The sequence below is a fragment of the Pelodiscus sinensis genome, chromosome 16 (assembly GCF_049634645.1).
Source record: "Pelodiscus sinensis isolate JC-2024 chromosome 16, ASM4963464v1, whole genome shotgun sequence".
Lineage (NCBI taxonomy): Eukaryota > Metazoa > Chordata > Testudines > Trionychidae > Pelodiscus > Pelodiscus sinensis.
Genome location: NC_134726.1, coordinates 33,723,598 through 33,743,872, shown reverse-complemented (window position 1 = coordinate 33,743,872; position 20,275 = coordinate 33,723,598). Strand labels below are relative to the sequence as shown.

The window sequence follows — 20,275 nt, the reverse complement described above, 5'->3', positions numbered from 1 at the left end:
ATACAAAAGATGAAAAAAAAATCCACATTCTTTTAAATTCAATGGGCTTTTTCAAAACAGCCCATAGAACATAAAAATAAATGTATCTGCCTATTTATCTAGCACAGTGGTAGGCAATCTGACACGTGTAGCCCATCAGTGTGGCCTGCGAGACATTTTGTTTCCCATTACCCATATGCAGGGTTGCCAGATTCTGCTAGTTTCCGTCCGTGTCGATTTTTTTCCTACTGGTATTACTAAAGTGACATGCACGTAAAGCAATGGCATGCCAAGTCAGGTGCATGGTGATTACATAGACGTGAGAGCCGTGCACTCCCTCTGCATGTAATCAAAGCATTGCTACGGTTCAGTCGGCCCTCTGCAAATTCTAGGTAGGGAAGCGCAATGAGCAAAACTCCCCATCCCAAGAGTCTGTCTTGGTTACAACAATCTTGCGTCCCACTGAGATGAAGGACAGCCACTCGTGGGCCACTCGCTAGCCTATGTTGCCCGTCACTGCTCTAGCAGAAGAGGATGAATGTAGCTACAGCCTCTCCCTGACTTAAGAACACACCAACTTACGACCCTCCGTATTTACGACCAACCTCCCATTATATGTATTTTTGAGTTGAGAACCATGTATGTCAAGTTTTTCGGACTGCGCGGGCAGCGCGTTTAAGGGTATTTTTGACTTACGACCAAATCAAGTTATGACCATGTGTTCGGAAAGTAACCCATTCATAAGTCGGGGACTGCCTGTATAACACTTTTTCTATCAGCGCCAAACTATTCTGATCTGCAGGACCATGAGATGCGCCAATCCTGATGACTGGAATTTGACTGAAGGGCCGTAGGTACCTAAATCCCATTGGCACCTTTGAATAACCTGGCTTGAGGGCCCAATTCAGTACAGCGCTTAAGCATGAGATTTTCTGAATCTGAGCCAGAGCTGGTGTTTATTTCTAACATTAGGAATTCAGTCCTGGCTTGCATTTGTTATTTTTAGAGCAAATGGACAATATGCCAGAGTGTCTCTGCTTAACAGAGTTTCAACTGATATATAATTAACATGTTTATTCAGATTTATTTATATACATAAAGGAGTTTAAATAAAGAAAATGGCTTTCCTGCCCTTACTCATCCTGTGACAATTATCAAATGCAAATATCTGATGGAGATTAAGTTGTATGTTTTCTATAAATCACTCCAGAAAGGGGGAAAAAAACCCAACCCATGACTGTTAGTGTTATTATACCAAATGAGAAAGGAATAGTTTTTCTTAGGACCTAATCCAAGTTCCATTTAAAGGGAGGCCTTCTATTGACTTCACTGAGCTTTGGATCATATCAAAGCTACGTCTAGACTGCAGTGTTAAATCAGAAAAAGATATGCAATTTGTGGTACGCAGCATCCTCACATGATCCCTCCACTGTCACCCAGGCTCTTCCGAAATTTGGTGCGTCTATACAGCGCCAAATTTCAGAAAAAAGTACTCTTTCGAGCCGTTTCTTATTTCTCATAGAACGAGGTTTACAAGGATGGTGAAAGAGCACTTCTGCTTTTTCAAAAATTTTTCCAAAAAGGTGGATGCGTTCCTTGGAGGTATCCCAAAAAAACAATGCAGTCTAGACATAGTCCAAGACTTGAAAGTGAAAGGTTTTTTTTCCTTTCTATTTATATTGCACTCACTTGAGACCTTTACTTTTCCCGTACCCCTTCATTACAGTCCCAAGCCTGCAGCTAGTGTTGTGTCTATGGTACCCTTCCCATCTGTTATAACCCCGGTTCAGTGGAACAGGATGGAAAGAGTTTGCAGTTTTTCCCAGTGCAGCTGCGGCCTTTGTTATCAAAGACAAAATAGCTATTGATTGGAGCTGTGGGTTTGTAAAGGCTTCCAGGTAAGGTGCTAAATTGTTATCGTTGTTTTCTTCCCCTGAACTAATTTAACTACAATCACCTTCCATGATAAAATAAAAATTCCTATCTCTGAGGCACTTTGTGCACCACATCTCAGCACCGTTACAGACTATCTAAACTGGTTATCCCAGGCTAAGTCAAAGTCCCACCAAAGGAAAACGAGTAATGGTGTTCCCTGTAAGCTGTGCACTTATGCAGCTGCTCATGAGAGATTCAAATGCCATCCACAGGGAGGCTGGCAGCTTCTGCAGGCCCCCAGGCAAGGGAGAGGAGGCTGGCTCCCTATCCCCAGAAGGGGTGGGGCCTTGGAAGGAAGCGGCAGGATCTTGGAAGGGGCGGGGCTCGGGCAGCCATCCCTCAGAGCCATGCAGAGCATACTGTGCAGCACTCCAGTCGCAATTTAAAAAGTCTGGGGCTCCGGCCACCACGGCTGCTGCAGTAGCCAGGCCCGGGACGACTGCTTCCTTTGTCTCCCTGTCGGCAAGCCTGGCTACTCAGCCTGGCCGATTAAAATGGGGATGGGGTGTTCCGGGCAAGCTGGGCCTGCCACGAGTGAGGGCTGCTCTGGCGAGGCTGATGCGCCCCTGCCTGTGGCACACCGGCTGGGGTCTGCCACAGGCTGAGGATGCTACGGCTGGGCTGGAGCACCCCCACTCGCAACAGGCCCCCCACCGTTTAACCATAGCTGGTAAGCATCACCATTCACATCCCTAGTCACAAATCACATTTTCTAAACTATTTATCATTTCTGCTGCTCTCCTCTGGACTCTCTCCAATTGGTCCACATCTTTATGCGGACCCCAAAACGGGAGACCATACTCCAGCTGATGTCTCAGCAGTGCCGCACAGACAGAATGATAGCCTCCCATGCCTTACGCATCACCCTCCTGTTAATACATCGCCGCACACTAGTTGCCTTTTCCGCAACACCATGATGCGGCTGATTTATATTCAGTATATAATCCACTATAGGTCCCAGGTCCTTCTCTGTGGTACCAGTGCCCCACCTGTTCATCTCTATTTCATATCGGGGCATTTAATTGTGAGCTCCTAACAGAACTGTTTATAAATAGCTCTCTGTGTACAATCTTCAGCACTGTTGAGCCCAACTCGCTAATGCACAAACCAGGGGTGACACACTAGGCTTTGAGGCTGACGCTCCCCCAGCTATCGGGCTGGCTAACGCTGCTGCAGAACTAGCTCCCTTTCATTTTTTGTGGGCGCCACACAAAAATAACGCAGAAAACATGGGGGCTTTAAAATTGATTCCTACGCATGGCAAAAATCCTCCCTCAAGGGCAGGCCTTTTAAAACGACTGAAAATTAACCCCAAACGAGGAAGAGTTTGAGGAGGCGAAGATGTCAGACTGCACAAAAACCACGCTAGATTGAATCTCTCTAATCCAGGACCCTGATTCTGTCTAGGCCGGGAATCTCTCCAGTCCGGGACCCTGATTCGGGTGTGGAACCAGAGAATTTGCTGGCCCACAGGAGGTCAATATTGTCTAGCAGCATGACCAACACTTCCCCTGCTTACTGGGCTCTTAGAAGACGGTTAGGGTTAAATTAGAGCTAAACAACAGCACAGAACACGGAAGGCCAGGACGGGTGGCTGTGAACAAACTTTATGGGACCGTGGGAAACTTTGCCACCACGGTGCTATGTGGACATCCGGCAACTAAATTCACGTCAGACCCCGGGTTTGCCAGCGGGGAGAATACCCAGAGTAGAGCGGTTCAACCTGCCAAGAATTGCTCAGGGTGGGTGCCACCCACCCCCTCTCCAGGCGGGGGTGACAAGAGGCCAAGCTTTTGGGCAATGTGCAGACAGCTGAGCAGACTGCACCCTGCCCCAGACCCCACTGCTTGTCTCCTGCACGGCCCAGGGGGGCTGACAAAGGCGCTGGGCCCCAGGAGAAGGCGGGGAGGGGGCCTGGCTCTGCACCCTGGGAACAGCCTCCCCCAGGAAGCCCTGAGCGCGCTGCGCGGGGCTGCCCCTCCTCTCGCAAGGCTGCAGCCCGGGCCGGGCCCAGCCCCAGCGCGTCTGACGCGCAAGAGCGGAGCCGGCGGGGCCGGGCCTGGGACGCGCATTGGCCGCGACGGGCGGCAGGGCCCGGGCAGGGAGCATGGCCACGGGCGGGGCCGGCGCCGGGGTGCGGCCGGCGGAGGAGCAGGCGCCGCCGCCGCCGCAGCAGCCGCCCCCGGCCCAAGCGCCGCAGCCCCCGGAGCCGGCGGGGGAGCAGAAGCCGCCGCTGCAGCCGCAGCCCCAGCAGCCGCCGCCGCCCCAGCAGCCGGGCCAGGAGGATTTCTCCTTCCTGCCGCTGGTCCATGATATCATCAAATGGTAACGTGCCTGCCCCCCCCCGCTCCCCCCAGCGCCCCGCTCCGGGGGGGGGAAGAGATTCCCGCGGGGGGGGGCCCTCCAGCACCCCGCTCCGGGGGGGGGGAAGAGATTCCCGCGGGGGGGGCCCTCCAGCACCCCGCTCCGGGGGGGGAGAGATTCCCGCAGGGGGGGCCCTCCAGCACCCCGCTCCGGGGGGGGAGAGATTCCCGCGGGGGGGCCCTCCAGCACCCCGCTCCGGGGGGGGGGAGAGAGATTCCCGCGGGAGCCCCCCCCCAGCGCCCCACTCCCCCTAGCTCCCCGCTCCGGGGGGGAGAGATTCCCCCTGGCGCCCCCCCCCCCCAGCGCCCTGCTCCAGGGGAGGGGGAGATTCCCCTGGGGGGCCCCCCCTAGCGCCCCGTTCCCTGGGGGGAGAGATCCCCGGGCGCCCGCTCCAGGGGAGGGAGAGATTCCCCCTGGGGGGCCCCCTCCAACACCCCGCTCCGGGGGAGGGAGAGGGCGGGATCTCTGGGTATCCTATGGGACTGAGGCAGAGATCTCGCTGGGGTTTCCCTTGCCCTTTAACAAGCTGGGGATCTTTTTCTCTCCAAAGTGCAGAGATCACTAGGGGTCCCCCCGCCCCTCCCAGCTTTCATTGGCTGTCTCTCCTGTACCTCATGGCGCACAAGCAGGGAATTAGAGGATGGGGAGCCCCTCCATCCTGGGTCCCCTGATCACCCCAGGCATCAACCGCACTACACAGGACAGCCAAAGCTCTGCTTGAGGCGCCATTCAAGGCCAGGTCTTGGGCCCACCTCCTTGTCAGCAGGGAAGGGCATCCTAGTCTAACATGGCCATCTGGGGTCAGGCATCCCTGGCGGGTACCATAAGTCACTTGGAACAAGGAAGGTGATGGGAGTTCCTGTGCATGGCCGTACAGAATGCTCCTGCAACGGGGGTGATGGATTTCCTTCCGCAAGGCCTTTGGTTCTACCCGCTGCTTTAATTCAGTGTGGCGTTAAGTGGCTGCATGAAATCAGTTTTAAGTTGTTATCCTTTTTGGTGCATCTAGATCCAGTTGTACCTTGCTGGAGTTGATGCTGTGGGCCAGAGTCTCCACTGGGGTAAATCAGGGTTGCCACTGTGGAATTTACACCTGCTGACAAGCAGGCCCATAGTTTCCGGGAGGGTTTGTCTCAAGTTGTCAGGTCTTCTGCATAGGAATTTAAAATCCTGTTTAATTAGTTAACTGGTTAAACATAATGCTTAACTGATTAAATGAGGGGAGGGGGCTGCTCCATCCCCCGTAACTGGTTAACCATTCACATCCCTACAACTGTGTTCAAAGGAGCCTCATCTGACTCCCACCCAGAAATAAGTTTTTAAATTGGGGGCGTTTTTCCATCCGGATTCAGTCGCATTCAGTAGCTGTGCCATGCTTGCATGTATACCCAATATCTAAAAATCAGTGTCTGCTTAGGATCTGAGTTTCATCTCATTGTGCCGGACAAATGCACATTCCTCACTTCAGAGGTCTGGTCAGCGCCTTGGTCTAGCTTTGTAAGAAGAGAAGGGGTGGATCATCTAATGCAGGGGTCTCAAATTCCCGCCAGTCCGGGCTGGAGTGATTGTGCAGTTCAGCTAGGGATGTCTAGGGGCGGGAGGGCTGTCACTACTGCCCGTGAGCCCCGCCCCTTTCTGCCATCGCCCGTCCCTCTCCTCCCTTGGCACCCCGTCTCCCACGCACACAGCTTTGGGCATCACCGGGCTGGAGCCACCATAGAGAGTTTGGGGGGTGCCAGTCCCCACCCCTCATGATCCCCAAAGCTGTGTGCTCTAGGGATGGGTGCCATGTGATGGACAGCTTCCCCATCTATCCCAACCAGATCGAGCATCGCTCCCACTGGGACTGGCCCGCAGGCCGGGAGTTTGAGGCCCCTGGTCTAATGGCAGTGATCGGGATTTCCTCCTCCTGATTCAGGATGTATAATGACCTTGAGCAGGGATGGGAACAACTAGTCAAGTATCTGATGAGCAAATGCATATCGGACACGCTAGTCGACACGCTAGTTGACTATTCGCTCCCTCCCCCTTGCTCCCTCAATGAGAGAGAGGCAGCGAGGGGCAGGGAAAGACAAGGGGGCGCTTCAGAGCGACAGCGCTGTGTGGAGCCCGGGGCCAGACTATGGGCTTCACATGGTGCTGCCACTTTGAAATGCCGCATGCAGCCCGGGGTCAGCTGGGGACTTCCCAGCTGATCCCGGGCTCCATGCGGCGCCGCCACTTTGAAATGCTGCGGGGAGCATGGGGTCAGGGGGGCACTGCTTGAGTCTCCCCTCCCCCCCCACAGTGCTTTCACCTTTGAAGTGTAGCAACAGCCCTGCAATTTAAACTGCATCGACTATTCGATTAGCCAGTTAATTGAAATTTTACATCCCTAACCCTGAGCAGATCTGGGCCCACCTGAGTATTTCCAGCCCTGACATGCTGGCTATTTTCGGCCCCTTTTCACACCTTTTCACATGTTTTGTCGGTGTGAAATCAGGGCTGCTTTAACGGCTGTGAACACTGAACACCACTCGGTCTGCACAGAACAGGGTCAGCGCAGAGGGTGGCAGTGCCAACTCCTGCCCCTTCCTTGTGCCTTAACCCTGTTTTGCGGGGACTAGTAAAGGGGAGTGGGCCCCAGGGCGAATGTCTACACTGCAGTTTCAACAGCCTCTTAGCCTGAGCCCAAGCCACGGGACATGGGCCAGCCGTGGGTGTCTAATTGCAGGGTAGATGTGCGCAGAGGCTTTGTAACTTGATGGGCAGGCACAGGGAAAGCAGGACACGCCGGGTAACACAGGAGAGGGAATCACTGACGTGGTTGTTTTGAAGCCACGGTGGGTGGGTGTTGTGGGAGAGAGGAGTTCCAGGGAAGATCTCATTGGCGGCCATGCAGGGTGGGATGAGCAGGCTGTGGAAGTTCGGTACATGGGGCATCACAGTAGAGAGCACAGAGAAGAGGAGGGGGGAAGAAAACAAGGTGTCCTCTTTGTATCTCCCGCCTCCCTCCAGTGGAGTCAACAAGTGTTGGAACGACTTAGTGGTGTGTTTTTCTGTGCTGGAAACTGGGCTGAGACTTGTTCCACCTTGTGACCAAGAGATGAAAGGCCCCAGGTGTCTCATTGCAGTCTCTCCGATGACCATCCACTCACCGATGTCAAATCCAGCATGATTTTAGCAGCCAGCCTCTCTCTGACCGCTCTCAAAGCAAAGGAAGTTTTTCTTCACGCAACGCACAGTCAACCTGTGGAACTCCTTGCCAGAGGATGTTGTGAAGACTAGGACTTTAACACAGTTCAAAAGAGAACTAGATAAATTCATGGAGGTTAGGTCCATCAATACTTATTATCCAAGATGGGCAGTAGGATGTAAGCGAATAGTTAACTATTCGATTACCTGATAAGCTTATGCTTATTGGGTAGTCAAATGGAGTTCTCGACTGCTCACTTGCCTCCCGCCCCCCCTTGCTGCCTCTGTATGAGAGGCAGCAAGGTGGGGGTGGAAACGAGCTGGTGCTGGGAGGGGGGGCAATTGCCTTAAAAGCTAGTTCCCCCCCAGCACCTTTTCTGCAGTGCCACCTGCCCCTCCCTTGCCTTTATCAGAGGCAACAGGGGTGGGGGGATAGGGGAGGCTGCTGCAAAGCAGCCTCAGCCCACAGCAGGCCGAGGCTTGCTGCGAGCGGAGATTGCTCCAGCAGCAGCCCCTGTTCACGGGAGGTCCCAGTGGGAAGCTGGGGCCTCCTGTGGACAGAGGGTGCTGCCCCCAAGCAGCCCCTATTCACGGAGCCCCTGGCTGGCTGCGGGCAGGGGCTGCTGGATCTGGCTTGATCAGTCCTGGCTTGCACCGGTCAGGGACGCTGCGCCCAGCATCTCTTAAGATGCAGAGCTACAGCGGTTCAGAGCTGGTGCAAATCCCATCTCCAGCTGGCTCCCACAGCCGCTCTGCGGAGGGCCCCCTTATTGACTAATTGTGTAGTCGATACAAATTTTGTCAACTACACAATTCGCCAGATAATCACCATTTTAACATCCGTAATGGACGGGGAGGGCGTCCCTAGCCTCTGTGTGTCTGGGTGACAGCGGAAGGAAAATGGGTGACAGCGGAAGGATCCTGTGAGGGTTCCCTGTTCTATTCACTCCCTCTGGGGCACCTGGCGTTGGCCAGTGTTGGCCGACAGAACCCTGGACTGGATGGACCTTTGGTCTGACTCGTAGGGCTGTTCTTGTGTTCATTGGAGAGTTAGGCTTCATCCGAGTGACAGCCGAGGAGCCTGTGCAATGGAGAAGGCCTTCATAACCCAGGCAGGTTGCAACTGAGTCCTCCTTCAAACAACCGCGCACCACAAAGTGAGGACTTGCACGACAGCTAGGGCGTCTCCCGTCTCCAGTGTCGCTGGGGATGGGGGTTGTAAACTAACCGACATTTAAGGACCGGCTCCCATTCCGATTGTCCCAATCCCGGGGATTTCATTCGGAACAGGTCTGCCAGCTTCACCACTCTCGGGGCTCGATCTGAATTTCGTTGAGTGAGTGGGAGTCTTTCCACAGACTGGTGCGGACATGTAGGGCCTTATTTCTCTCAGGTAGCCGAGTGACACCAGCGTGAGAGCAGGATGGGGCCAGCCAATGATTCGATAACTCGGTTCCCTCCGAAGGGACCGCCCTGCAGTCGTTCCGTTCTACCCGACGTTTCTCCAGGGCTGACTCTGCTTTAGAGGCCTGCTCACTGACAGCTCGTTCACAGCATCCAGCTGCCGGTTTACGTACAAGGGAGTGATGAATAGTTTGCTGGTAAAACGCCCTACCTGAATAAGCTTGGAAAGAATGAATATTCAAACCAGCAGGCACCAGCTGCTTAAATGTTTCCCTCTGGGCCATGTCATTGTTCCTCAAAGTTAACACTGCGTCCCCCTCTGCCCCTGCCATGCCAAGCCGGTTTTATTTTTAGTCCTGGCTTCTGGTTTTCAAAGGCCTTTCCAACCCCCCTGTACCCATTAGCAGTTGTTTCACAAAGCAGAGAAGCAAATTCTCGCCTGCTCCCCATAGCCAGGTGAGACTTTGCTAAGCCTTAACAATGGCAACGCAGACACTAATGAACAAGCTGTCCCGGCGTGAAGCGAGGCGGCTGTTTAAAAAAATGGCACAAGCTGAGGGAAGCAGCGTGGTGTTGTTAAAAGAGGCCTTTGCTTCACCTTGGTGGGTGTGTTAATGTCCCCTTGCAGTGCGAGGCCTGTGGAGTCTGCGGAGCGCCGTTTTCTCTGGCGTGGCTTATTTTTTAGTTCCAGGAACTTGTTCTTAGGTGGAGTGGCAGAGCTCACTGGATTCCTGTCCGCTACCAGGGATGCTGTTGTGTATTAATTATTTTTATTACAGCCCCCGAAGAGCCCCATCGTGCGAGACCCTGTACATACATGTACGAGGAGACTGCACCCTGTGCCGAAGAGCCCACAGTCTAAGCAAAGAAGACAGGCAAAGGGTGGGGAGGGGAAACTGAGGCACAGATGGGTGACTTGCCCAGCATCCCTTAGCAGGTCATTGGCAGGCTGGATCTTCCGAGTCCCTGATTGCTGGACAATGCTGCCTCACACCCGACTTTATCCCATGCTGTGCAGAGCTGGGCATAGTGATAGAGGAAGCAGCCGCAGCGTCGCATTGGTGGAGCAGTGTGAGGGGCACCAGGGCGTGTTGGGCTGCGGGTCGGGAGTGAGGGGCATTAGCAGAGCTTTCTAGGGGAAAAAAGCGCCCGCACAGCTTCCCTGGCCTGAGCCTGGCTAGTGTCAGCTCTCTTGGTCCCTGCCTCTCCCCCCAGTCTCTCTCCTGCATGCTGATGTGGAACACGCCACAGGAGGCGGGGCCCGCCAGCGCCAGTCCCAGAAGCTGGGTCTGGAAGAGGCCATCTAGGCCTGTAGCCCGGCGGCGTCTCTGCTTGGCTGCCAGGGCAGTGGGGGCACGGTGCAGACTCGCCCTCTGCGCCGGGAAGAGAGACATGCACGTGGGGAGGGGGAGTGAGGACGTGTGTGGCCGGCACCACAGGGGCGGGGGCCAGTGAGCACCATGTTGTGGTGACACGCTCTGACTGGCCCACAGATGCCATTGAGGGGGTCCACATGTGGTCTTTCTAGCCAGAGCAACATGGTGGGGATACAGGATTTCTGTAGGGGGAGGGAGGAGTGTAACGGGAAAAAGTTGCTCTGATTCATGGTGTCATTAGCGCCTCAAGCCATCTCCTCCTGACCCATGTGTGTCTCCCTGGGTGTGTGCACACAGTGCAGCAAGACAGTGAACGAGAGCAGTCGTGTGGCTGGAGGGGGAGGGGAAGCATCACTTAACGGGGCTGTCGGCAGGCGTGTCAGAGGCGGAGCATGTCACGTGTGGCGGGGGCATGTGTGCCACACATGGCACATGTGGGCGGGGCATGTCAGAGGCGGGCACGTGTCACTCACTGTTCCCGGTGTGCATGTGTGGGCGGGGCATGTCAGAGGCGGGCACGTGTCACTCACTATTCCCGGTGTGCATGTGTGGGCGGGGCATGTCAGGCGGGCATGTGTCACTCACTGTTCCCAGTGCGCATGTGTGGGCGGGGCATGTCAGAGGCAGGCACGTGTCACTCACTATTCCCGGTGCGCATGTGTGGGCGGGGCATGTCAGAGGCGGGCATGTGTCACTCACTATTCCTGGTGCGCATGTGTGGGCGGGGCATGTCAAGCGGGCATGTGTCACTCACTATTCCTGGTGTGGGCAGGGCGGCGGGGCGAACTCGCTCCCGACGGATTCCAGCAGGTGGATGCGGCTGCCGCCCCGTGAACCTGTCCCATGCTCGGTGTGAACCGCCATCTCTGCTCTCTGCCTCTCTGCAGCATGGACAAGGACAGCCAGGACGTCCACCAGGTGCTGAATGAACTCAAGACCAAATTCCAGGAGATGCGGAAGATGATCAGCGCCATGCCCGGCATTGGTGTGAGCCCCGAGCAGCAGCAGCAGCAGCTGCACAGCCTGAGGGAGCAAGTCCGGACCAAGAACGAACTGCTGCAGAAATACAAGAGTCTTTGCATGTTTGAAATCCCCAAGGAGTAGCAGGGACGGGATGGGACAAGACTCTGCTGCAGGGGTCTGAGGCTCCAGGGGAAAGGGAGATGCCCTCCTCCCCTTCTTTTCTGTCTCTTCCTACCACCTTGCTGCTGTGTAGATCGCAGCCATGTGACATTAACCCGAGAGAACATTGTGTACCTGACGCATGATGATTGCAGTGGTACGTTCGCTTTGATCTGCTGAGACTGCGTGTATTTATACAGAGCTGGTCTGGAGTGTGTCTCTCTCTTTTTTTTTTTTTTTTTTTTTTAATGCAAGTGAGCAGGAGCGATTGCATTTCCCCCTCGCTCTCAGGAGTAAATTATCTGGTGGTTGCATTACTGCCGGCAGCCAGAAAGAGGGGGCGTTTTCTTCCCTTTTGTGCAAATTGGCTCTGGGCAGAGTGGTAAAGGGACCGACGAGAGCAGAAGGGAACTTGCTGGCCTGCTCCCAAGAAACAGTGGACATAGCTCCCCCCTCCAGAGCATGTGTCTGGGGAGAGAGGATTGGTTTCAACTGCTTTTGTATTTACACCCTCCCCCTTTTTTGTGGGGGAGGGGAGAATAAGTGATGCTGTATCTGAGATGATCCAAGTAAAAATTTGGAAACCTTGTGAGGCCTTTCTTGTGTCTGTACTGAGCCTGCGAGTAGGGATATTAAATATCGGTTAATTGAATCGTCGATTAACCTCATGAATTCTTATCGGTTACTTGTCTATTCGATAGTCCCCAGGGGTAGGGGTGGGGGCGGGGCCAGCAGCCAGTGTGCTCCAGCCCCACTTCTTAGGAGCCCCCTGTCACTCCATGCTGCTGCCTCTGTATCGGAGGCAGCAGCGCAGGGTGCCGGGGGGTTCCACTTTAAAAAACAGCTCCCCTCGTGAACTGGCTGCCTGTCTCTCCGCACTGCTGCCTCTGATACAGAGGCAGCAGCACTGGGTGATAGCAGCCCCTGTCCAGGGTGGGCTAAGCTCCTGGAGCCAGAACTGAGCTAGGCTGCCTGCCTGCCTGGCTCCTAATACACTTTAAATACAGAGCTGCAGCAGGAGTAGGTCCCAAACCCAGGACTGATCTGGGCTGCTGGCCAGCCTGCTAAAAAATTTACTGCTGGGGTGGAGGGGAAGAATGCGTGTAATCTATAGCATTAACCTATAAGCATTTGCTTATCGGTTAATGGACGACACTATTACATCCCTAACTGGGAGATGATTCCAGAAGCACAGGGGCTGGTCTGGGTGTTTTATCCTTCCACTGGTTTTCGAAAAGCAGGGTGGGGGCGGAGCAGCTTAGCAGAAGGAGGCTGGAAATGTTAGAGGGGTGATTAGTGCTTAGTTCTGATGAGAAGCTAATGGGGGGGCGTGCCTAGATCCCCAACTCACAGAGGCTACATCTAGACTCCAGAGTTCTTCTGGGACTCCAGAAGTCTCCCGGAAAAACTGCCAGGTCCAAATTTTTTTGGGAAGAACAGACACCTTTTTTCAGCATCCCTGTACACCTCGTTTCACGAGGAAGAAGGGATGGGCCAAATGTCGGAAAAGCCTCTAAGAAGGAACACACATGGCGGTTTGCAATCGGCGTTCCATTTTCCGGAAAAAGAACGTCATCTAGACAGTGTCACTCCCGGCTGCCCTAGGATCAGTCTGGTGAATGCTGTTGGCTTTAGCGGTTGTTGCACTTTCCACCAGCCAAGCTGAGAGCAGACTCTGGCTCCAGCCTGGCTGGTCAGCTGCATACCCAGACTGCTTTAATCCAGGGCAGGAGCTGCTGCCTGCCTCCACGGACCTCTTCCTGCATTTGGGGCACTTGCCCTCTGCTATGTTTAAACCCACCAGCTGCAGGTGGAGGTGACACGCTTGGCGCAGATCCTGTGCAGGATACGTGGACCCCGGCAAATATTTAGCAAACTGGCCCCAAGGAGATTAGCCCTATAGCCCACTAGCAGCAATGGGGCCATGCAAGTCTCAGAGCTGCACCAGGGAAGAATTTGGCCCATAGATAGGCTGGGAATTGGATTAAGGCCTCTCTCCTTTCATTTCTTGAGACCCGGCCGTGACTCCTCTTTAAAGGCAGGGTCCTGCCATGGGAGTGAAGTTTGCCTTAGACGAGGGATGTTAAATGTCGGTTAATTGAATTGTCGATTAACCTCATGAATTCTTATCGGTTACTCGACTATTCTGTAGTCCCCAAGGGTGGGGAGCCAGTGCACTCCTGCTCCGCCCTGCTGCCTCTGATACACTCCTAGCCGCCGGGCTTCCTGCACAGCTGCAGAAGGGGTAGGTCCCAGAGCTGGTGCAAGCCAGGACTGACCCACCTGCTAAAACATTTACTGGGGGTGGGGGGAATGCATGTAGTCGATAGCATTAACCGATACGCTTTTGTTTATCGATTAATCGACTGTACTATTACATCCCTACCTTAGATGCCAGTATAAAAACAATTGTGGGTTTATTTCCTTCACCCCATGGCCACGGTGGCCATCACACCCTCCTGCACCACAGCTGGTCTCTGCTCCAGGGGCACCTGGGACTTGACCAAGACTGAGGTGTATTGGCTGGGGGGAGAGGAAGCCTGCACAATGCCTGCGGATTAGAGCATTAGCCAGGCCTGTGTTTACTTTGCTTTCCGGAGAAGCAAATTCCTCTTCCCCCAGCAACATTCCAAAGGCCAGAGACTTTTGCTTGTCGGTGTTACATGAACACTCCCCCCTAATCAGAGTCAAAAGGCTGTAGAGCAGACTCATTATTCTCTCTGTAAGGTGGTCTTGGTGCCTCTAGATGGGACAGTATATCACACCCAGCAGGTGTGTGGCTTACACTTGGAGCGGGGCTATGAGGAGTGGTGGACTGGGCCGTTGGCTACAGCGTCAGTGTAGGCAGGGGGTGTGAGAACCTAGTGGTACCCACTTAAAATAGCACAGTGTGTGGGGTCTGATTCATCCCTGAGGCAAACACGGTGGCTTCAGGGCAGTAACACCCGTCCCAGTGGGTTTCTGTGGAAGTAACAGAACACAACTCTCGTGACAGTGCCTGCAAATTGCTGAGCATTGGATCATGTTAAGAGAGCAAGGGGCAGTTTGCTGAGTCCTGGGTCAGAATTTCCTGCTGTCTACCTGCCCCGTCCATGGAATATGGAGGTAAACACAATTTATGAGGGGCTAGCTCAAGTAGCACTGGATCTCACTGGGTAATAAAAATGTTGTGTGCAGTTGCAAGTGTGTGTGCCCAGCATTGGCTGGATCCCAGCCTTTCTTATGAAGTACCCTTATAAATTATGTTCAAACCTTGTGCCAGTCACTACAATGAGGGTTATTTGCCTATAAACACAAGGACACAGAGAAGCCAGTAGAGTCCCTGGGACATTATACAAATGAGCTTTATCTAAGAACAGCAACAAGATTTGTTTTAACATGGCTTTCCTTTTACCAGCCAGCAGGAAAGTGGCCTGCCTCAGAACAGTGGCCCTGCCCGTAGTAGAGTCAAATTCCCAGGAGCTTGGTTAGTATAAAAGCTGTTCCATGTACCCCCATTTTAAAATAGCACTAAGCTCTTTTCTTTGGGAAGACAGAAATGTGGCACAGGGATAAACCTCTCTCATTTCAGCGAACCAGAACATGCCCTACCCACCATTATCTAAGATCAGCACACTTGGCATCTATTTCAAATGGAGAAATAATCCATTTGGTTTTCAATATATGTTCCGGTGAGAAGTGCACATGCTGAAGAGACAGAAGAATCGTCTGAAGAAATGAGGACTCGCAGGTGAAAGTGATGTCTTCCACTTAAACTCCAGGGTTTTTTTAAATGTATTAAAAGCTGTTTCAAGTGCTATCTTCTTGCCTGTTTGTGATTTCATAAGCACATTTTCCTTAAAAATATTTCTCACCCCCTACTTCTGAGGAGGCAGGCAAGGGCCGTAACAGGGAAACTGAAAATGCCAAGTAAGCAAAGTACCACTAGCCTCTGCAGATCTCAATCAGCAGAAAACATGGGGTTTAGTCAAAGCCACTGTAGGGCTGATTTTCCAGGGCTGCAAACTAGCCGGGGTGAGTTAGTCCTTTCCTATTTCCTTTGGCTGCATCTAGACTGGCAAGTTTTTCTGCAAAAGCAGGTGCTTTTGTGTAAAGACTTGCCAGCTGTCTACACTGGCCGCTTGAATTTCTGCAAGAACACTGACGATCTCATGTAAGATTGTCAGTGTTCTTGCAGAAATGCTATGCTGCTCCCGTTCGGGCAAAAGCCTTCTTGTGCAAAACAATACCGCGTTGTCTACACTAGCCCTCTTGTGCAAAAGCATTTGCAGAAAAAAGCCCCAATGGCGAAAATGGCGATCGGGGCTTTCTTGCGCAAAACCGCGTCTAGTTTGGCACGGATGCTTTTCCGCAAAAAGTGCTTTTGTGGAAAAGCGTCCGTGCCAATCTAGACGCTCTTTTCCGCAAATGCTTTTAACGGAAAAACTTTTCCATTAAAAGCATTTGTGGAAAATCATGCCAATCTAGACGCAGCCTCTCTGTTTGGGCAGTCTTGGCTGTTACTTTTAGCAGTAAGTCTTTCACATGCAAGTGTAGGGTGGGGTGTGTTTTTTTTAAAAAAGTGGAATATTTCCTTTTGGGGTGTTGCAAAGGAAACAAGTTCTCTCGGTGCAAGTTTCTATAAGTTATTGACTTGCATGTACATTTCAAAACTTTATCACTGTAGTGTCTGGTCCTAGGAGCCCTTGTCATGAATGAGCAATTTAGTTTATTATGAAGGTGTGTCATCTCATTTTACCCACTATCCTATGACAAATGTCTGCATGTGATCAGTGATAGAAATGGGTCTGAGGAAGTGGGTCTGGCCCACGAAAGCTCATCATCTAATAAACCATCTTGTTAGTCTTTAAAGTGCTACATTGTCCTGCATTTTGCTTCTGCATGTGATCATAAATACTAGTAGGGCAACTATATTATTTCACTTCTTTAATTTGCCCTCTAGATGTCACTCTATTGTTCAATGCCACTTAATTGGGCTAAAACTTTTTCTAATCAGCCATCTGTTTCAGCAGCAGGATTCATTTGACCGCCTCCTGCTTGTTACTTTTGTTATGTTGAACTTAAAGCTTGTCAAGCCATTTCAGTAATATGAACCTTTGCCCTAGGAATGAAGGGAAAGGAAGGGTGTAGAGTAAAGATTTTGATTTGCAGGCGTATTGCAAGTAAGCACAGTTGTCTGGCTTGACTCCAGGTGTTTTTGATAATGCTGAGACAACGAACTAAGGACAAACCCAGAACCAGATACTTTTTTAAAAAGTTTTATTTTGTAGAAAAATAGTAAACTTAACACAGTGTAGAAAACACTTGGATACAGTTTTGTTCATGTCCAGGACACAGACTACCCTACATAAAGTGCCTATTTTAAATGCTTCTTTCTCCAAAATCAGACAAGACAAATGTAAACAAAAGTCAGTTTTTGACCCCCACCCATCCACGTCTGCTTCCATAAGAGAGGCCAGTGGAGGGGCCTGCCAGAAGTTTGCAACAGCCCAAAGTGTCCGCCTGCAGCAATCCTGGCTCATAGAAATGCACGCAAACACACACGCCAAAGCCCCTTGCTAGAGCTCAACGTTGGCTGATTTCTCAAGTCCAAACCATCTTGTCCCACCCCAAGTCTCTTCCATAAGGCAATGCGCTGGCCCTCGGTGGCGAAGGCAAAGTCAATGTCTTTCCACTCCCAGGCTCAACATTTGTGCTCAAAGTCCTCCGTCTCTCACCCTTCCAGGGGGAGGGCATCCCCAGCAGCAGCCCTCCCATTGCTCCCCAAAAGTGGGTCTATTTGAGGACAGCCAATGCAAGTCATCCCCCCCCGGGCAGAAGGTAACCTGCCCCCAGGGCAGATGTCACTCCTGGGCAGCCAGAGTTTGTTATGAAACAAGCTTCCCTCCCTCCCCGGCTCTCTCCCTTCTGAAAAGGCAGGGGAGGGGGCGGCAGGAGGCTCCTAGCTGATCACACAGCGCTCCTTGTCTTTGGCTTGCCTGCTGCCGATGGCCTTCTCCCGGATGTACATGAGGTCGCTGTGCACACTGGGCCGGCGGGCAAAGGGGGCCACGATGCCATAGGCTTCCCCTCCACTGCCCTCAGCCCCTTCCTTCAGCAGCTTCTTGCTCTTGAGCGCGTTCTTGTGCAGCATGTCGCAGTACTGCACCGAGACCTTGCGGTGCAAGTCCGGACTCATCTCGCTGGGCAGCTTGGCCATGGCAAAGAGGGCTTGGAACATCTGGTCCAGGCTGCTGTTCTTCTTGGCCGAGATCTCGAAGTAGGCACATTTTTTCGGGTCTGGCCCGACCAATTGCTCTATCTCCCGGGCCTCAACTTCCCGGTAGAAGTCTCGATCGCCCTTGTTGCCACAGATGACCAGGGGCACCTCCATGTTCTCCTTGGTCTTGTTCTTCAGGCACGACTTGGTCTCTAGGATCTGCTGCTTCAGCCGCTGCACCTCCTCGAAGGAGTCCCGGTTATCCAAGCTGAACACCAGGATAAAGACGTCGCCTGTAGAAGAGAGGGGGCACAGAGGGAGGCCACGTTAGAACCTGATTCTGGATGGAGGCAGAGCCCAGTTCCCAGTCAGCCCCCCAACTTCAGCCCTTTTTCTAAGTGCTGTCCATACACTACCTACTGCCCTAGAGGGTGGTTTCAGGATTCCAAAGGGAGCAGAGGGTCTCGAAAAAAAACCCCACCAAAATCCAGGCTAGGTAATTTATACACGGACCCTAATTAACCCTGGCACCCGACTGGGCGCTTTGCATTTCCCCCTTTATTTCCTAAGCAAACCTGGGAGCAAAGTTTGCAAACTTGGCTGCTTGCTGGGTTTGCATGCGAATTCCGGCCTGGGTGGAGGGACTGGGAGGGGTTCTGTTGGGGAGAGCAGCAGCCCAGCTGGGCTTTTAGATTTACATTGCAGTGTGGGGGGGGGGGGGGGAAGGGAGAGACATGAGCGGCTCACAAGCTGCATGGGTGGGAGGTGCAGCCACACCGCCTGGCTTGAGAGTTTCCATCACATACAGGGCTTAACAGTTTGGTTCCAGGGCTCTCCACCAGCCCCTCTGCTTGGGTGTTGGGTAAACACCCCCCAAACCCATCCTGACTTTGGCCGCTTTCCTAACACCTGGGGGGGGGGGGGGAATCACCCTCCCGATCCCTCTACAAGGGGGAGAAGTAGCCCAGAGAGATTTCCTAGCAGGGACTCCCCCCAGGATCTCAGCGGGCAGTAGGGGAGGGGCACAGGGCGAATTCCCAGGGCTGTCTCTCCCCCCCAGGATCTCAGCGGGCAGTAGGGGAGGGGCACAGGGTGAATTCCCAGGGCTGTCTCTCCCCCCCCCAGGATCTCAGCGGGCAGTAGGGGAGGGGCACAGGGAGAATTCCCAGGGCTGTCTCTCCCCCCCCAGGATCTCAGCGGGCAGTAGGGGAGAGGCACAGGGCGAATTCCCAGGGCTGTCTCTCCCCCCCCAGGATCTCAGCGGGCAGTAGGGGAGAGGCACAGGGAGAATTCCCAGGGCTGTCTCTCCCCCCCCAGGATCTCAGCGGGCAGTAGGGGAGAGGCATAGGGCGAATTCCCAGGGCTGTCTCTCCCCCCCAGGATCTCAGCGGGCAGTAGGGGAGAGGCATAGGGCGAATTCCCAGGGCTGTCTCTCCCCCCCAGGATCTCAGCGGGCAGTAGGGGAGGGGCACAGGGCGAACTTGCCCCGGCCCGAAGCGGCCCGTACCTGTGAGGATGGAGAGGCGGCGCATGGCGGGGAAGGGGTGGTTGCCCGACGTGTCCAGGATGTCCAGCTGGTAGACCTCGCCGCGGATGCTGTAGAACTTGCGGTGGAAGTCCTCGATGGTGGGCGTGTACTGCTCCTCGAAGCGGCCGCTCAGGAAGCGGGAGACGATGGCCGTCTTGCCCACCTTGGAGGAGCCCAGCACCACCATGCGGTAGCAGTTCTTGGCCGGGATGTTCAGCTCGCTCTCGCTCTGGCACAACTTCTTGATCATGGCGGCGGGTCTCATGGAAGGCGGCTGCGGCAAAGTGGGGACTGGGGAACTGCCGGCCACTGGACGCGCGCCCGTCCGCTATGCAAGCTGCGAGTCCGCTGTGAGCCGGCACGGCCGCCGCTGGGTTTATATACAGCTGGGCGCGCCCGCCCCTCGGCAGTGTCAGAGCCCGGGGAGGCTGCTGATTGGCCGGCTGCTCCAGAGGCGGAGGGGGGGGGGCGGCTTGCGCTGGGGGAGGAGGGGGGACCATCGTGCTACAGCGCTGGAGCAGGTGGGCAGCGCAGAGTTTCCAAGCAGTTGGCCGGGGAAAAGTGCAGCAAGGACTGGGGAAGAAGCGATTGCTATTGTTTGCAAATGACATGCAAATGAGCATCATTAGGCTTTGCAAGCACAAGAGACAGGAGGACTCGGTGTTACTTGCCGTTAACATTATTTCAAAGGGGGGCCGTGGAGCGGGACCAGTTGAATTTATACATGTCAGTTTCACCCTTAATGGATTGTTCACTTTCAGTCCTTTGGGTACGATGTCCATCTTCTTGCACTTGGATAGAAAGATGATGTCTGTCTGTATCTGTGCGAGTTTCTTCATATGGAATGGAAATCCATCAACCATATGAAGAAACTCGCACAGATACAGACAGACACCAGTTTCACCCTTAGTCACTCACAGTAACTACAGGAATAACTTATTTACCCCCACAGATGTTCTCTCTCCTAACTCGGCTACCTCCTGAAGCGCCTTTCTCTCCCCCTGTGTAGCTACTCAGCCTCCAAACGCAGTGTCGCCTATGGACCCTATTCCAATAACAACTGCTCCCTGATTTCCCCATTTTAATTTAGATCCATATTTCTACCCGGATCCCATGGATGGGTAGATGGGGAATTAAGTTTGTTTTTCCGTTGTGCTTTCCTTTACGGTATATTTTCCTCTCGCTCTGGAAATA

General features: G+C 53.5%; 2 protein-coding genes across 3 annotated transcripts; one reads left to right on the top strand and one right to left on the bottom strand.

Moving 5' to 3' along the window:
* The first annotated feature begins 3,903 nt into the window (after positions 1-3,903).
* Positions 3,904-11,943, top strand: MED9 (mediator complex subunit 9). Its single transcript, XM_075899756.1, has 2 exons — positions 3,904-4,239; positions 11,120-11,943. Exons 1-2 carry the CDS (start codon positions 4,022-4,024, stop codon positions 11,334-11,336), a joined length of 435 nt encoding a protein of 144 aa, XP_075755871.1. The 5' UTR covers positions 3,904-4,021; the 3' UTR covers positions 11,337-11,943.
* Positions 11,944-16,596: 4,653 nt separating this feature from the next.
* On the bottom strand, positions 16,597-19,457 carry RASD1 (ras related dexamethasone induced 1). 2 transcript variants are annotated; one of them, XM_006126595.3, is made up of 2 exons: positions 19,061-19,455; positions 16,597-17,846 (listed from the first exon to the last, which is right to left on the bottom strand). In XM_006126595.3, the coding sequence occupies exons 1-2, from the start codon at positions 19,344-19,346 to the stop codon at positions 17,296-17,298; spliced, it is 837 nt and encodes a 278-aa protein (XP_006126657.2). In that variant the 5' UTR covers positions 19,347-19,455; the 3' UTR covers positions 16,597-17,295. The 2 variants fall into 2 exon arrangements, with proteins under 2 accessions (XP_006126657.2, XP_075755870.1); XM_075899755.1 differs by having other exon boundaries at positions 17,526-17,772; positions 19,061-19,457.
* Between the last annotated feature and the right edge of the window lie 818 nt (positions 19,458-20,275).

Coding starts and splice junctions, on each gene's coding strand:
- MED9 (XM_075899756.1), top strand. CDS start 4,022: ATGGCCACGGGCGGGGCCGGCGCCGGGGTGCGGCCGGCGGAGGAGCAG. Junction 4,240..11,119: donor GTCCATGATATCATCAAATG/GTAACGTGCCTG, acceptor GCCTCTCTGCAG/CATGGACAAGGACAGCCAGG.
- RASD1 (XM_006126595.3), bottom strand. CDS start 19,346: ATGAGACCCGCCGCCATGATCAAGAAGTTGTGCCAGAGCGAGAGCGAG. Junction 17,847..19,060: donor CCGCCTCTCCATCCTCACAG/GTACGGGCCGCT, acceptor TCTCTTCTACAG/GCGACGTCTTTATCCTGGTG.